The 18920-nt window shown below is 36.4% G+C and overlaps 1 protein-coding gene across 1 annotated transcript in view; it reads left to right on the top strand.

Annotated features, from left to right (window-relative positions):
• The window catches only part of LOC100242790 (mannosyl-oligosaccharide 1,2-alpha-mannosidase MNS1), a 49317-nt gene that overhangs the window by 12987 nt on the left and 17410 nt on the right, over positions 1-18920 (top strand). The window contains exons 7-11 of the mRNA XM_002263448.5: positions 1188-1277; positions 1505-1629; positions 8227-8292; positions 14961-15069; positions 15163-15261. Coding sequence (XP_002263484.3) covers positions 1188-1277; positions 1505-1629; positions 8227-8292; positions 14961-15069; positions 15163-15261 — 489 coding nt within the window. The remainder of the gene's footprint in view (positions 1-1187; positions 1278-1504; positions 1630-8226; positions 8293-14960; positions 15070-15162; positions 15262-18920) is intronic.

Below are 18920 nucleotides of genomic sequence, written 5' to 3' on the forward strand. Positions count from 1 at the left end.
CATGCAGGAGCACGAGATTATAAATATGAGACGGAATTCAATTAATTAGAGACACAAAAAACAAAAGACTACCAGTCCAAATATGGAAAGCAAGATTTGTGGTAGACAATACCAATTGTGGAACCTTAAGAAGATGATGTTAGTTCCTCTTGGTCACTATGTTGCAATTGTTGAGACTTGGTCTGACGCCAAGTAATTTGGTAGAAAAGAAGGGGGAAAAAAAAGAAAAAAAGAAAAGAAAAGGGAGAGAGAGATAGAGAGAGAGAGAGAAGAAAGAGGTTGGACCATTCTCTACTGCTGACACCATCTATTATATATATGTGTGCAAAGAGGGAAAGGCGGAAGTACAAAATATCCTTCCACTTTTTAGCTAGTAAACTCTCAATAAGAAGAAGATGAAGAAACTTTGGATTTTTGAACAGATATGAGTGATTTAGATTGCTCCTTTTACATTTTGTGCCCTTGTTATGATAATGTTGTTCACTATAATTGAAACTATGAATATATGATTCTAAGGTTTGGAAGGACGAAAAGACAAGAAAGAAAATATAGAAGAGGTTTAGGTTTTTGTCTTGCAATAGTACCTTTAAATGTAATATAGTGATAAGAAACTCTAGCATGGCAATAATAAACTGTAACAACTATATTATTGATGTGTCACACACAATCTACAAGGGTCCCAATTTGCATTTCTGTGTATGAATTTGTTACCTAAACTTAAGAAGTTTTTAAATTTCTGCCCATAAGGTTAAATGAGATGAATGGCAGATCTTGGATAGAAGGGGATTCACAGTGGTTATCTCCTGGGTTTCTATTGGGAATAAAGGTGCCTCAAGGTACAACCACTGGATGAGGAATTAACTAAATTTATCTTTTTCTTTTCTGGAGTCCCAGATCTACTAACCAGGAGATGGATTCTTTGCAAATCTCTTGTGGGTAATTCTTTTGCTATTCATTATTGAGGGGCAGTGGATTTTTAATTTGTTTAGAGCATTATTTATCTCCTTTTTCTCCCCTTTTCTGAAGGATCTGCCATCCTTTTTTGTGAATGCTTCTCATTTTTTTTTCTATTAATTATATTCCTTTTTATAGACAGAGAATTAGGCATTGAGATTGATACTTTGCACCTTTTCTGGAGCTGTTTACTCTTTTCTTCTTCTGTTAATCTAAAGAGTCCCTTTTCCTAGGGAAACAGTGTCCTGGCAGATTCTGGAACAGAGCAGCTTGAATTTATTGCTTTATCTCAAAGGACAAGGGACCCCAAGTACCAGAAGAAGGTACCCTTTCTGTCATGTTTGGATATGAATGCCTCACAAAGTTTCTGTTTCCTGTCCGAATAGTTTAAAGGTCTGTAGCTTGTCTTAAAAAATTGCAAGTTTTTGCATCCTTTAAACTCATGGAGAAGATATTAGAAAGCAGAGTTACTAAATTTTTATAGAATCAGAAGAACTTAAGTTTTTGTTTTGCTTTTTAGTTCTAAGTTGTTTTGGTACTGATATTTCAGGTGGAGAATGTCATCAAAGAACTTGGTAGAACTTTTCCTTTGGATGGCTTGCTCCCAGTATACATTAATCCTCATACTGGAGCAACATCATCATCAATATATACATTTGGTGCCATGGGTGATAGGTACTTACTCTCTGGTGTATATGTGATGGATTCCATGAAGTATGGACTTTGGACAACCTTTAAAGTTTATACTGTGGTACTCTTATATGTAGTTTCTCTGTTGAAAAGACTTGATATCAGCTCTCAAGCTAAATATGTCATATTTATGCAGGTGATATCTTGAGTCCACTTTATATTGTGAGACCTTGTAACATAATCTGTTGGAGAGTGAACAACATGAGACTTTACTAAGTATAGGCTGTTGAACTATGAGACTCAATGAGACCTAGGTGATGCATAGGACCTTGTGATTTTTGGTACTCTTATCTTTGAGTTGTGAGTTGATCCTTTGAATTGTTGAGCTTCTACTTTGGATTGAACTTTGGTGCTTCAGGAAGTGGAATTAGTTGTTGATGTGGAAGTTCATGAAAATTCTTAATGGAAGGGCTGTGATGCAAGATGGCTTCATATCCTTCATGATAAGGGTTGTCTTGCAAAGAAAGCTGGTGAGATACATATTAGAGGAGCTTATGATGTAAACTGTTGAAAAGTAAGCTAGGTCAGATAGGCTAAAGTATAAACTGTTGAATTATGAGAATTAATTGTGCTTGTGATGCTAAGGGCCGGTAATTTGATACTTCATTTGTGAGTTGTGAATTGATCCTTCAGATTTTTGAATTTCTACTTTGGTCTAAACTTTGGTGATTATGAAAGTGGAATTAATTCTTACAATGGAAGTTCATGAAAGATCTTAATTTGGGGCACCATGATGTCAGATGTCTTCACATCCTTTGTGCTAAGTGTCATCTAGCAAGATTTGCCATACACAAAGAGAATATATTAAGAGAAGAAGAAGTTGGATACTGTGAGTTGTGCATCGATCCTTCAAATTTTGCACTTTGGAGTAAACTTTGGTGATTATGGAAGTGAATTAGTTGTTGATGTGAAAGTTAATGAAAGATTTAAAAGAGCACCATGGTGCAAGAAGGCTTCCATCTTTCAAGATAAGGGTTGTATTACAAAGAAAAGTTGTGGGAAATTTTTATCCTAGCGATAATGGAGAAAATGGGGTTTGGCTCCAAGTGGATATGATGGATCAAATGGTGTATTTCTACAACGTGCTTCTTTGTTTTGGTAAATGGCTCCCCTTCAAGTTTTTTCCATAATTCTAGAGGGCTGAGACAAAGAGACCCCTTGTCTCCTTACTTGTTCATTTTGGCGAAGGAGACTCTTTCTCGCTTGCTCTCTAGGGCAAAGGACGGTGGTTTCATTAATGGTTTTTTAGTCAGAGGGAGGAATGGTGTGGGAGTGGAGGTGTCACACTTCTTGTTTGTAGACGACACTCTTATTCAGTGTGATGCTAGTAAGGAAAACCTTGAGTATCTGAGTTGGGTTTTTATATGGTTTGAGGTGTGTTTAGGGTTGAAGATCAACCTGAGGAAAAGTGAGATGCTTCCAGTAGGGAATGTCCCAAATTTGAAGGAGTTTGCTGAGGTTTTAGGATGCAAGGTGGGTGCCATCCCAACCACCTACCTTGGTCTCCTTGTTGGAGCTCCCTACAAGTTTTCTAAGGTATGGGAAGGGATGGAAGAGAGGTTTCAGAAAAGGTTAGCTTGGTGGAAGCGACAATATCTCTCAACAGACAGAAGATTGACGTTGATTAAGAGCACCTTATCTAACTTACTGATTTACTAAGTGTCCTTCTTTGTCATTCCTAAGAGGATAGCAGCTAGATTGGAAAAGATTCAAAGTGATTTCCATTGGGGTGGGGGAGCTCTAGTTAACAAGTCCCATCTATTGAGCTGGTTGGTTGTTTGCTTGGAAAAAGTGAAAGGAGGATTGGGATTTGGAAGTCTTGGAACTTTTAATAAGGCCCTTTTGGGAAAGTAGTCTTGGAGATTCACGACCAAAAGAAATCCTCTTTGGAAACGGGTGCTTGTTGGCAAGAAGATGAGGGTTGGTGCACGAATGGGGTGAGAGAGAGGTATGGAGTGAGGGTGTGGAAGGCAATTAGGAATGGTTGGAAAATTTCAAAGTTAGAATGCGTTTCAAGGTTGGTTCTAGGAACAGGGTGAAGTTCTGGAATGATAGATGGTATGGGGATTTGCCATTGAGGGATGCTTTCCTGAACTTTTTCTTCTATAACTTCCTCTAAAGATGTTTGGGTGGCTGATGCTTGGGATGGTGGTAGCTGGAATCTTAGGTTTATTAGACAGTTGAATGATTGGGAGCTAGAGGAAGTAGACAACTTCTTTGAGAGGCTGCATGATCATTCTCTTTCTATGGATTCTGAGGATTCAGTGGAGTGGGTAGATATAAAGAGTGATATTTTTTCTGTCAAGTCTTTCTACTCCTCCTTGGCTTGTAGGGGAGCGGATCCTTTCCCTCATGGTATAGTCTCGAACTCCTAGGCCCCTGTTAGAGTTAACTTCTTTACTTGGGAGGCAACTTGGGCCAAGATTTTGACTTTGGATTAGCTAAAAAAGAGGGGGTGGAAGATGCGTAATAGATGCTACATGTGCAAAAGAGGAAGAAGAAATGAGTGATCATATTCTTCTTCATTGTCCGAAAGTTCGTATTTTGTGGCAACTAATTTTTGTTTTATTTGGTGTATAGTGGTTGATGCACTCTTCGGCAAGAGGTTTACTCTTGAGTTAGGGAGGCTTTTTTGTTGGTTGAAAAAGGAAAAAGTCTTAGAAGGTTGCTCCGTTATGCCTTTTTTGGTCCATTTGGAGGGAAAGAAATAGGAGAGCCTTTGAGAATTGTGAATGTTCAAATCATTCTTTTAAAAGTTCTTTTTTGTATCTATTTTGAGATTGTGTAAGATTGTATGTTGGGGATGGCTCCTTGTCGATGCTCGATTTTGTGGATTGGTTAGGAACTCCGTAGGGTGCGGATGTTTTTTGTGTGTCCACGCCTTTTTGTTTTTTGGTTTCTTGTATACATCATGTATACTTTTCTTTTTAATACAATTGCTTTTACCTATAAAAAAGAAAAAGAAAAAAGGTGGTGGGAAATTTTGGAAAATAGACTTCTCATAGACAAAGGATAGCAAAAGAGACAATGAAGAACATGATGTATTTCATTTTTATTTGAGTGAAAAGTACTGTGCTGAGCTATAATATTCTGAACAGTTACTCTTTCCTTCCCCTAGAAGAACAACCACAATTATTTTAATACTACCATATGAGTGAACAGCTGTGCTAAGGTAAACTGAACGGCTTTGCCTTTTCTACTTGACCAATATAGTATATGGCAGCTTTGGGGGATGAATGCGTGGAAAGGAATTGACGGCATCAAGGGATGGGAGGCACAAAATCCTCAATTATTTTTCATTTTTACAAAATATCCGTATTTTTTTGCTTGCTCGAATGCCAACAGGCAGTTTGAGTGTTTCTTTCCCTTCTTTGTATGTGTTGGTGGCCTCAAAAGAGGCGTGGGTGGCAGAGGTTTGGGATTCTTCAGGGGAGAAGGGGGGCTGGAATCCTCGGTTCTCTAGGTCGTTTAATGATTGAGAGATGGAGAGTTTCCTTTTCTCCTTACAAGGGAAGAGAGTGGTTACTGATTTGGAGGATAGGATGCGGTGGAAAGAGGCTAAGGATGGGAACTTTTCTGTTAAATCCCTTTATATATGGAGGCTAGCAGTACAGTTCCGTTTTTGAGAAGCATTATTTGGAGCCCTTGTGTTCCTATTAAGGTGGGTTTTTTGCTTGGGAAGCTTCATGAGGTAAAACTTTAACGTTGGACTAGCTAAAGAGAAGGGGTTGGTCACTCCCGAATACATGTTTCCTTTGTTGTGCTGCTAAAGAGTCAATTGATCACCTTCTAATCCATTGCACTAAGGCTAGGATCTTGTGGAAGTTGTTATTTACCCTCTTTGGTGTGTTGTGGGTCCTCCCTTCATCAATCAAAGAGACCCTCCTTGGGTGTCATGGTTCTTTTGTGGGCAAGAAGCGAAGAAGGGGGCCCCTATGTGTCTCTTTTGGACGGTTTGGAAGGAAAGAAATAGGATTGCTTTTGAAAATGAGGAGTTTTTGATCCGAAGGATGAAATATTCTTTTGTTTGTAATTTTTGGTCTTGGACTAAGTTGAAGGGGGGCCTATTCCTTTCATCAACTTTTTTTGATTGGTTGGGCTTTAGATAAGGCCTGGTGAGATTTTTTGTACCCTTCTTATTTTTTTTTTTTGCCTTTAGGCACTTGTGGTCTACTTCTTATATGCTTTGGATTGGCCTTTGGGTGCCCCTTTTCATTAATATTTTCATTTTCTGTGCTTTTATCTATAAAAAAATAAAAATAAATAAACAAACTCAATCTTTGTCTTGTTCATACACATAGGTCCAATGAAATGACTTATGCCAGGCTTTACACTTACCGTTTTGGTTGAGCTTTAGTTATTTCATAGTATTGGAATTTTATTATGAAAGTTCTTGGAAGTTTACTTTATTAACAATTTGTTAATGAACTTTCTTCTGTTATCAATGCTTTAACAAAAAGGTTATTTGTATATCTCAATGGGCAATGGCATATAGGATAGGTCTTTTCATTTGAAATCCTTTTTCTGATCCTACTCCAACTATAACAATTCTTCTTTCTTCCTACATAGGGCTACAACTTAGACGGGTTAGAAGGCTAGCACATGTCAAACCTGCTAGCAATATGTCCAATCCACACCAAACCTTACCCAAGGACGGATTGGGAATGAGGGGCAAGTGGCCCCTTATGTATATTTTGGTCAATCTGGAAGGAAAGAAATTTGTTGGCTTTCGCTCTAAAGGCTGATATATTCTTTTGTATGTAATCTTTGGTCTTGGGTTAGGGTGTTTATAGTTTTGAGCCCTTCTTCTCTTGTAGTGGCTAGGCTCTAAGTAAGGGTAGGGGTTATTGTTTATTTCCTCCTCCCTTGGTTTCAAGTCTGTGGGCTACTTTTGTATACTCCCTGTATACCTAGAGGGCACTAGTTTGGTGTTTCCTCTTCCCGTTTACTTTTATTCTCTTTATCTATAAAAAAAAAAAAGGACGGGTTGGGAATTACTAATCCACGCCAAGCTTGTGGGCAATTTGGGTTCTTTCAAGTTATTAAATAAAATTAATATTTTAAAGTCTGACATATAAACCATATTATAAAATAAAGAAGGTTAAAAGCTAAATTTCTCAAAGCCTTAAAATATGTTTTTTAGTTATTGATTTAACATAAATCACAACTCACAAACTCAAATTCTAACATTCTAAAATGCTTTTACAATTAAACAAAAATGATAAGCGTATTCATTTAAGACAATTTAAAAGTGATAAACACTAGCCAAGATAATTAAAAAGTGAGAAATGTTAAGAGTTTAGTCATTATCATTTTTGTGATAGAGCTAACAGGATTGGAAAATCTTTCTATTTTTCATATTTAAATAAAATTATAGATAATATAATTTAAAAATCATCAATAAATAATTATGTGCAGGTTCGGGTTTCAGCGAGTTGTCCAAAACTTCAATCCTCTCCAACCCTACTACTTTCAGGTTGATATTTTCTAACCCAAACCCAACCCTAACCCATTCAAACCCTGCCCATGCCAAGCCAAACCTTGGGTTGGGTGACTTGGTTCCACCTAAGTTGTAGCCTTATTCCTATGGACCAAATTAATCTGGACAGTAGGATACCTCCTAAAGTAAGAAAGCTTTCGCTTGGTTGGTATTTTGGAAGAAAATTAATACATAGTCTGCTTCAAACCAGAAGCATGGATTGAGCCAATCATTTGTTCATTCATTGCTCCATTTCATATGCTTTGTGGAAGGTTGTTTTCTAGTTTGTCCCCAATGAAATTTAAGATATGCCAGTTATTCTCTTTCAGGCTTTTGTAAGAAAGCAAGGTGTAGCGTTTTGCCTTGTACTCTCTTAGCCGCTTTGTGGTTGATTTGGTTGTGGAGAGGAAGCTAGGATTTTTTATGATATGTATAGGTTGGTGGATGGTACATGGACTGTGTGTTTATTGAGTTCTCTGTGGGTTTCAGTTACAAAAGAGTTCAGCAGGGTTTCTTTTAGCTTTTATTTTAATAGATTGGTGAATTTCTTTTGAGAACCAGAGGAAAGGTTATTACTATCTTCTGTGCTCTCATCCAGAGGAAAAATTATTGGTGGTTTTTAGGAAACCTAAGCAAGATGTATAATAAGAGAACAATTAGAGATCATAGGGGAGAAATAATCTGTCTTATTTAGGCTGGTAGGCAGTGGGTTGGCTATTTAAGCTGAGATTTTAGCACTATTGAAGGGTTTGAGATGTTCAAGAGTATATAATGTTCTACTCAAGCTACTATTCTTCTTGAAACAATAGAGAGGCCTACAAAATTTGATTTAGAAAGAGAGCAACTTATTACTTTATGGATGGTTAAGAATTTTCTCATCAAGGTAAGTATGTGTATGAGGCCTTTCACAGAATGATTACTAGTCACAACCATTGTGCTGCCAAAAGTATATATTATTTACCTGGGATGTATTTTATTTCCATAACATGCATTGTCATGTACATATAGCATGTCAATTGATTTACAAAATGTCTTTTTCAGTGATATTCTGGATATTGCTTGTTTGTAACAATAAAGGTTCTTAACTCATTAACATGATACAGTTTTTATGAATATTTACTCAAGGCTTGGATACAAGGGAACAAAACTGAAGCTGTGAAGCATTACAGGTGACAAGCCTTCATGTTCTTTAACATTATGGGATTGGTGAGATGCATAGGAGATTATGCATCAAACTGTTTCATGTCAATTTGAATTGCTTGAGGGGCCACCACTTATTTCTGTGCACATGTATGGAGTTTCCATTATATAGATTGGAAAGAACAAAAAACTACTGTATACTGCAAGCTGCAGGGCCATTTGGGCGTGGACAAGAAAATGAGTTTTCATTCTGATAATTGAATGCTGTTCCCCCACATTTTTCTGTCTGGAAACACATTTTTTACTAATGAGAAAGAAAAACACTTCGGGATAAGAAAACTATGAAAAAAGGTTTGGTTGTAATCTGAAACTGTTACTTGGCAAACCATTACCAATGGAGAGGTAATTGGTGGCTGTTTGGCCCTAATACCATGACATTAGCACATTCGGACTGCAAGTCAACTGCATAAACTATGACTTAGAATTTACCATCAATAATAACAGCATCTCAATTTCAGTTTGTGCCATCACAGATAATGAGTTCTCTGTGTTTAGGCTGCTGCATAATGCACAATGTAATAAAATCTTATGTATTATGGCCATATGCCCTCTCAGCCAGTCATCACTAACATCATGAAGAATCTGTTATGTCTATCACAATTTGCATGATTTACCAACTAATGTAAACATTTAAGCGGCAAGTCTGCCTGTAGATCAACACATAATGGCATAACACAATATGATAAAAATTATAATCCAAAAAAATCAGTATTAGAGATGGTCTAAAATGAGTAGGTGTCTGTACTTCAACACAAGAGTCATGAATAGTTCCAATTTAAGTAAAGGAATGGTATGCCAAGGAGGGTGTAGCTTCCACAGCACACATATAGGAGAAGATGGGTATGGTAATCATTATGGTGGCATGCTTGTTGAACATCACTTTGGTACTGTGCAATGTTACAGCTGTGAATCATGTGTTTTGCTTGCAGTCTGATTTTACAGTCTTTCAAGTGTTACCAAGAAAAAAATTTCAAAACATTAATAATAATAACAGAAAATTTTCCTTTGAGGCCTGCCTCAAGTATTGAGGGACTGGGTTGGGGGTGTGGGAGGTTTTAGGTTTAAAAAAAAAATAAAAAATTGTTTAATAGAATTCTTTCTCAATTAATAAAACAGTACATCGTTGTAAATAATATGTTTAGGTTGTATAAACATATCAAATCCTATCCAACCAAGAAACTCTTATATATCAATACCTATAATTGAGGGATCTGATTCTATCATAATAAATACAAAATATACACCATGTACACAACTCAATTTGTTATATAGAGAATACTGAGATTTCCAACACTCCCCCTCAAGCTGGTGAATAGATATTATCCATTCCCAACTTGCCTACTATAACATGAAACACGGAGTCGGCCGATCCCTTTGTGAGAACATTTGCTAGTTGATTATTTGTAGGAATATAGGGCATACAATCAAATCACTCTCTAGTTTTTCCTTTACGAAGTGCCTATCAATTTCAACGTGCTTAGTTCGATCGTGTTGTACTGGATTATGTGCAATACTAATGACTGACTTATTATCATAATAGAGCCTCATAGGACTATCCCATTTAATTATGAGATCTCCAAGAATTATCTTTATCCACAACAACTCACAGATGTCGTGTGCCATAACTCTAAATTCTGCTTCTGAGCTTGATCATGCCACCGCATTTTGCTTCTTACACCTCCAAGTCACCAAGATTCGTCCAAGAAAGGTATAATATCCTGTTGTAGACCTTCTGTCCATAATCAATCATGCATAATCAGCATCGGTATAGACCTCCAACCTCATTTCAGGGCCTTTTTTGAACAGAATTCCCTTACTCGGAGTACCCTTAAGGTAGTGTAGGATGCACTTGATAGCTGGAAGGGATTGTGCATAAACTAACCACACTAACGGCATAAACAATGTTTGGTCTTGTGTGTGAAAGGTAAATCAACCTCCCAACTAATTGTTGATACATTCTTCGATCTATATTCTTGTCATATGTTGCCTCTCCTAGCTTGTGATTCTACTCAATGGGAGTTTCAGCTGGTTTACAACCAACCTTTCCAGTTTCCTTGAGCAAGTCTAACACATTTTTGCAGAGAAATAAATATCCCCTACTTAGATTATGCTACCTCTATTCCTAAGAAATATTTCAACTTACCCAATACTTTTATCTTGGATTCATTTGCCAAAGGTCTCTGAAGTCTCTCTTTTTTTCTTAGATCATACCTGTCACAATTATATCATTAACAAAACCAACATGACTGTGACTCCCCCTGAAGCTGAATATTTTATAAACAATGTATGATTTTCTTGACTTTGCTTGTACTTGATCTCCATCACTGTTTTAGTAAACCTTCCAAACCATGCGCTAGGAGATTGCTTTAGACCATACAAAGCTTTCTTGAACTTGCACACTTTATTTTTGCCTAAACCTGTATTGAAACTTGGTAATGCTTTCATATAAATTTCTTCTTCGAGATCTCCATGTAAAACCACATTCTTTACATCAAATTATTGCAAACCCCGACCAAATATGGCAGCTAAAGATAACAAAATTCTTACAATATTGATCTTAACCACTGGTGCAAATGTTTCTTAAGAGTCAAAATACCATATGTTTGTGTATACCCTTTTGAACAAGTCTTGCCTTATATCTTTCAAGTGTACCATCTACCTTGTACTTCACTGTGAACACCCACTTGCAACCAATTGGTTTCTTTCCTCTTGGTAACTCCACGATCTCTGACGTCCCATTTTTCTCCAATGCCTCCATCTCAATTCTCATAGCTTGTTTCCAATTCCCATCTCTAAGTGCCTCAGATAAGGTTTGTGGAATGGTAATGGTGTTAAGTTGGGTGAGGAAGGCTCAATGAGAAGGTGAAAAGCTGTTAAAGGTCACAAAATTAGACAACGAATGTTGGGTATAAGACCTTGTAACTTCTTTGATAGCAATGGGTAAATCAAGGTTAGTATAACCTTGAGATTCACGTAAAGAAGAAGAGGAAACATTGATTACCTCATTACTAGGTAATGGATTGGACTCTTGAACTTGCATAGGATCAATAATGGTAGCTTTCCTCCTTGATTACACTTGCAATGGCTTTGTAGTTGTAGGTTTCGAAGAGTCCACTCTTGTTGACTCTCTAAGGGTTTCAAGTTCGAGGGACTTAGGTTCAGGTTCAAGAGAAACATTTACTATTTTAGGAGTCTCACCAAATAAGGAAGAATAAGATGAAGAAGAGAAAGGCAGATCAAGCAAAAACATACCCTTATCTTCCATAGATGATGTCTCCCCTCGAAGATAAGGGTTACAAAAATAACTCTCATTTTCAACAAAGGTCACATCTGTTGAGACAATTTTTTCTAGTTGCAAGATGAGAGCATTTATACCCTTTTTGAGTGGAAGAATACCCAACAAAAATGCATTTAATAGCTCTAGGGTCCAACTTACTAAGATTATAGGTATGAGCATGAATGAATGATACATAACCAAGGACTAGTGGAGCAAGTTTGTTTGAGATATAAAAGTTGGGAAAAAAATTCTAAAAAACATTGCATTGGACTTTTCATTGTTGAGATTCTAGAAGGTACCCTTATGAGATGTGCAATAGTAAGACTTGCTTCTCCCCAAAAAGATTTTGGAACATTTTTTTGAAACAAAAGGGCTCGGGTAACAGCTAATAGGTGATCATTTTTCTGCTCAACAACCCCATTTTGCTAGGGTGTGTCAACACAAGAGGACTCATGTAGAATTCCTTCTTTTTGAAAGAAGGGTGACAAAACTTGATTGAAGTATTCCTTAGCATTGTTGGTTCTAATTTTTTTGAGCGCAATCCCAAACTAGTTTTAGATCAATACTAAAAATGGTTGGAAAAATAGTACTTACATCAGATGATAATGGGCTTCAAGGCCCAAGCTTTAATCTGGCACTCTCTAGATGATAATGGGCTTAGTTGGGATCTTATATAAGTCAATATGGGTTCAGCCTAGAAAGTACTTTCAAAAATTAAGTTATGGCTTAGTCAATGGTTAAAGTTGCCATTTTCAATCATTATTGTTATCATTTTCCAACAGTCTTTAATGTGGTTAGTAATCAGTCCAAGTTTGCCATTTTCAAGTTGCATTTATTGTGTCTAGTTCCAAGGAGTTATAAGTCCCTAGAAAAGTCTTATATGGTAGTTGATTAGTCTTTTGGAAGTAATCAATCAATGAATGAATTTTCAGCAGCCAGTTTTTCCTTTGTGAGATGCAAAGAGTACTTGGGTGTGAAGCCTAAGGTTTCTAGGAGTGATTCCTAAGGTCCTTGCAATTATACTCTCCTTTCATTTTATTTTTTGTACTGCATCACATAACTCTAAGAATACTAAAAGGAGGGTGATCAAAACAAAAATGAAAAAGCCAAATTTGGTCCTTATTTGAAGATTTTTTAGACAAAAATGACATAAGAACTTGGTTCTTACTACTAGTCCAACCATTTGGTGCTTCAAGGTAGTAAAGTCCATTTTTTCTCTAACAAGTCCAGTCATTGTCCCCGTAGCCCAGTCCTGAAATAAACAATTTGTAGGGAAAAAGGTTACATTATGGTGTAGATCTTTTGTTAGTTGATGGATGGAATGTTGGTAGACAATTTTGGAACATGGAAGACATTTTTTAATTTTAGGGCACACTTATTTCTCCTTGACAAGCCACTGTGGCCAGAGATCTCTGCAATTGTAATCTTTTTGTTGCTAGGACTGGGTTATAGGTAGAGAATTTATGAGAGGAATGGGTCATATGGTCAGTAGCTCCTGAATCCAAGAGCTAGAAAAAGAAATATCAGAGTCACTTAAAGCATGAGAAACAGAAACCATACCTGATTCTGCTGAAAAACACAAACTAGAGGGTTCTTCGAGAGTCTCCAATAGACTCTTCAACCTGTCATTGTCTTCTTTGCTAAACTGAGCCTTTTCACCACTAACGAAACCTGTTTTCTCGTCAGAAGAAGTCTGACCATTAGATAAATGTGCCTGTCCATGTTGTCCATTCCTGAAGCCTCCATTCCGGTTTTGGCCTTGTGACTGATTAGGATTTGGCGGTCTCCCATGGAGTTTGTAGCCGGTTTCCTTAGTATGTCATGGTTTTTACAGTAGTTACACCATACAGTGGGTTTTGAAGATTTAGGTAAATCTCCACACCTACTATTGTTACTTACTATCTGTCCACCATTGCTAGATATAACTTCTTTTCCACTTGAATTGATAGAAATCATTGCTGAGCCTTCTACCAATTGTGGTTCAAGCATAACTATCCTCCTACTTTCTTCCGTTCAGATGATAGATATGGTCTTGTTCATAGATGGCAGCTCTTCTTTTCCAAGAACTTGGACTCTAACTTGATCAAATTCAATGTTAAGACCAACAAGAAAATAAAAAAATCTTTTCCCTCTCAACAAACCTTTGAAGCATGGCAATATCTTCATTGCACTTCATTTGTATACTTTGATAATGATCCATCTCTAGCCAAAAACTTTTTAGAACATTAGCATATTCAGTAACTAAATGTAAACCTTGTTTTGTGGCAGCAATTTTTGATCCTGATCTCATAAAGTAAGGTAACATCACGCATCTTGGAGTACATTTGTCTTAACAAGCTTCCATATTTCACAGGCAGAATTCAGAAACATGCAGGTTCCTGCAATATCTAGTTTCATGCAATTCCCAAGCTAGGATATAATCATCGAGTCTTCTTCATCCCAGCTAGTAAATTTTGGATCGCTTAAATCTGGTCCTCCAGTAATCAAATGGCTGAGTTTCCCCTTTCCCTTCGACAAAAGCCCTCACTAATTAGGACCATTGCAGATTCCATTCAACCTATATGCTGCCTGTATGTTTTGAAGCTCCCCTGAAGGATGATTCTGCTGTGTTTCTATGGTAGAACCCTTCAGATTTGCTTGAGACACTTTAGACATCTTGAATAGAAAAAAAAGAAAAAAACAAACAAACAAATACGGAAAAGGGAAAAACTGAAGAGAGGAAAATAATGATGCTAAAGGGATGAACCCTAATCATAGAAGAAAAGAAAAATATTATTATAGAACCTGCTCTGATAACATAACAAAAGAAAATATTTAATAGAATTCTTTCTCATTTAATAAAAAGTTACATCTTAGGAATATATATATAAATATATATAAAAAGTCCTATTCAACTAGGAAACTCGTATCTATCAATCCCTATAATTGAGGGATCTGATTCTATCATAATAACTGCAAAATATACACCCTGTACACAACTCAGTTTTCCTTATATAGAGAATACCGAGATTTCCAACAAGGTTCAAGTCTTAGTAGGGACAAAAAAAAAACGTTACCTATTATAAAAAGGGAACAATTTTCCATTGTTAAATAAATTTGTTAAAAAATAATCATTCTTCTGGTATTGAATATCTAATGTGGCAGCACTTCATCTTTTTCTTCCTGAAACACAGGCACTTTGTCTCAATCCCTTGCTTCCCATGCAACTTTTTGCCTTAATAAATAATGCTATGGTGTGTTATTATTGTGTTATTCTATTGACCATGTTGAGATAATTGAAAAAGAAAGTCTGATAAATTGTGGGAATTTCCTGAATTATTTTCCTTGATGAAATTTTGAGAAAGTGGATTCTAAATCCAGAGAAATGTGGGAGACATCAATGGAAGGTCTCAAAAGCTTGATTCGTAGGACAACACCATCCTCCTTTGCATACATATGTGAGAAGAATGGGAGGTTCTTGTCTGATAAGGTATTGTTTTGATGATCAAAAGGAGATTTCTCTAGTGCTGGCTGAATATGCTGTTATGGAGTCTTTTAAATGCTTCTTTTTCTTAATATGCAGATGGATGAATTAGCATGCTTTGCTCCAGGGATGTTGGCTTTAGCTTCATATGATTATGGTCCTGGAGAAGCTGAGAAATATCTATCACTTGCGGAAGAGGTATTAATTGAAGACTAGTTTTATTAGGCTTCTGTGAAATGGGCTTGACTTGGATTTTGACTTCAAACTTTTGGGCACTTGGATTTAGATTTTTAAAAATTAGTTGATTATCTTACAAAATAAAAAAATTAGCAAACAAAACAAAACACAAGAATTTCCTTGAGTCTCATTTAAACTCTTAATATTGTCTTATAAAGCTGCTTTCTTATTCAAAGAGCAGGGAGCAAATTGAAACTTTTGTTCCTCAAGGCTACTAGAACTTTTTCATTGATACAGATGCTAACTAAGTGCTCTTCCCCATGGTGTCATCTAAACTCTTCATCCTTACCTTCCTGCTTGTTAAGCTTGTTTCTGACGTCAGGACATTGACTTCAGATCCTGCTCTGTGCATAATAATAGCTGCTACACCATTTTAAGGCTTTTACTAACAAAGGTATTTCTATCAGGATATCTGAGGGCTTCTTTAGAAGTTTTGGGGAGTAAGGCAAGATGTATGATTATTTTTATTATTTTGCGTATGGGTAGACGTTTATTTTCCTATTGGTGAGAGGGAGATCTACTGGAAGGCTTAAAGGAAGGCGAGGGAGCAGCATGAATCAAACATCTTTAATTTGCATAAGGTTACCCTTTTGTGAGTGTTATATCTCCAACAATCTCATTATGAGCGAGGGATCTTGTCTAGGGTAGGCAAACTTTTATCTACTACTTATTTAGGTCTCTTTTTTTTCTTGATGAGGAAAAATACTTCATACAGTATACAAGAACAAGAGGAGAAGAAAAAATAAAAGAACCCCATTGTCTATGCCTTTGGCTTCCCACTCATTGAAGAATAGAGAGTCAAAACTCAAGGGGACCCGCGATCCCTAACATAATCAACAAAAGAAGGGCTTCTCTCTTAGCCAACCTGTTAGCTTCCTTGTCTGCCGATCTGCTTCCTTGAGAAAGAAAGACCCTATCTCATAACAAGGGGATGAGGGTCAAGTTCTTCTTCTTGTCTCTTCTACTTCCCTTATCATCCACAAATTCTCTTCTATATAAAGGTGCATCCATTGTCCTACATCACAAGGTCCAAAATCCTCCTCATCCAATCCAATGATTGCATCTTTAGGACTATATGGTGCGAACTAGTCACTCAAGATCACACTCATTGGGGTTATTAAATGTACCTATTATTTTTATAATCAATTTTTCCTTAAGATTGTGAATTTGCCTAGAAAATCATGAAATTTTCTAAAAAGCTTCTCTTTTAGAACTTTTATACTTCTTGTTGAGGCAACAGAGAGAACTATGTTTGGATCAACAATAATATAATCGATATGACGCTCACCTCCCATAAAACACCACCCTTGTTAAAAGGCATGTGTTTATCAATTATTTTATTTAAACATAATGCTTAAGTTTATTATATCAAAATAATAAGGATCCTTTCCATATATTGAAATAACGTTTTGTCTAGTAAGGTAACTCCCAGGGGGGGTGAATGGGTGTTTTTAAAGATTACAATATAAGAGTTGAATAAATTAACCCAAATTTTAAACCTTGGAGATATTACGGTTATTCAAAGCAATCACAATCATGTAAGGGGGACAAAAAATTTTACATGGAAAACCCCCACGCTATTAAGACCTCTAATCTATAATCCATTATATAAGATCAAAGTACACATATTTATCTGACCGTTTTATCCAAAATACTTGCTCTCTAACACTTATACCTTGTCAACATTTGCAACACAACACCTTCAATGCTCCAATGGATTCTTCTCAGTCTCTGAGGGATGCAGGTCCTTCCAACAACCCAAAATTCAACCTATGAATTCTATGTTGAGAGATTGGGAATGATAGGGAAAATTGGGTTGATTCTCTCAAAGTGGCCAACCCTAAAATGGGTTAAAAGAAGGTTTGTATAGGTCCATGAACCTAAGGGATCGATATCCAGAATTTACCAAAAAGATTACTCGTGAATTTTCAAAAATGAAATCTATCATATTCTGACAAATTCAGGAAGACCACTCAAGCGCACTTAACCACCGCTCAAGCGCCCAAAGCGCTTGAGCGGTTCTAGTGCTTGAGCGTTTGTTCCACCAGCGTAACTTGTTTTTCCAAAATATGAATTATGCATTTTAGCTTAGAAAAGAATATCTGATCCACTCTAACCCTTCAATCACCTTATTTACTACTAAACAAACTTTTTTAGATTCATTTGTGACTTTTCAATTGAGCCAATAATAACCTTGAATCTTCAGTAGAAAGTAAGTCACTATTTAAAAAGTCTCGTAAGCTAGGATGGAGAGGAACAAAATTGTCAACAAACAAAATACAAGATTCAATATCCTAAAAATCCCCCTTTGTCAATTTTGTGAAAAAACATTATTACGCAAACCCCCTAATACTCTCAAACGGAGTTTACATAACACTCAATCACGCTCGTCTAAACTTAAACATTTAAACACGTGCTAAGAAGCGGAAAATGCATCGTTGATCTAATACGTTGTCTCAATACTTGTAAGCTGCACACACTAAATACTAGCTCAAAGTAAAAATACACAAAAAACAAGAAAAACATCTAGGAAAACTAAACCGCTAGAAATACTCAGATAATAGCTAGATGATAGCTTGAACAATATTATGAAGTAAAAAATATGAATAGGACACAAACAGACCATTGGAAGGCGAAGAGAAGAGACTCGAAACGCTGAAAGCAACTCAATAGGAGATAAATGAAGAAATGGTGCGTAGGATGGTCTTTTATAGGCACTTGGGCCGATGGATGTAGGATTAGTGCTCGAGCGATGCCAACTTTGGAAGTGGCACTAGATGTAACTTAAGGAGCTCTTCTACGGCACAAAGCGGCATTGGAAGCGACTTATGGCCATTTGAGCGCTAGTCTTGATGGCTCGAGCGATGGAGGGTGCTTGAGCGTTGGGATAAGTGCTCAAGCACATGGAGCTTGGCAAGATAGATAGGAAAGTTGATTAAATATGAAAACCGATCTAAAAAGATGAAAAAACAAACAAGTTTCAAGGTAAAAACAATGAGAACTTCTTGGAAAATAACTTAGGGCATGATTCAATCCAAACTAACTTGCAAAATTAAAAAGAATAGTAATAATTCAAGTAGAATGCCTAAAGAATGTAGTTCAACCAAAACAAGATCGATATTTCAAATCCAAAGAACAAGGTCAATCAATTAGAGGTAAGACGCTTTGGCATATTGCATGTATCATTATATTGTGGGTTGTGTGGTAAGAGAGAAATGCTAGGATTTTTGAGGAAAAGTGTAGAATGAAAGGGATTTTATGGGATCTTATTTATTTCTACTCCTCTTTTGGGGCTTCTTATACCGTCACTTTTAGAGGAATTCCCCTTAATGTTATTATGCTTAGGTGGCTTTTGGTTTATAATTAGAAACAGTAGATAACTTTTGGGAGAGTTTGCTTTTGATTTTTGAGAGATTTTGTACATGCTTCTATAAGTATTTCTCCTTGTACAATGGAGGGTATACTCTTACTGTGTACATGACCTTTCATCCTTCACTTCAACTTTATTATTATCAATATATATTTTGTTTTTGATAAAAAAAAAAAAAAAGGAACAACAATCAAAGTATATAAGGATCTAAAAGAATTCGATGGCATTGATTTTCAAGGGAAAATAACTT

This window comes from Vitis vinifera, chromosome 11, assembly GCF_030704535.1.
Source record: "Vitis vinifera cultivar Pinot Noir 40024 chromosome 11, ASM3070453v1".
NCBI classification, from domain to species: Eukaryota; Viridiplantae; Streptophyta; class Magnoliopsida; order Vitales; family Vitaceae; genus Vitis; species Vitis vinifera.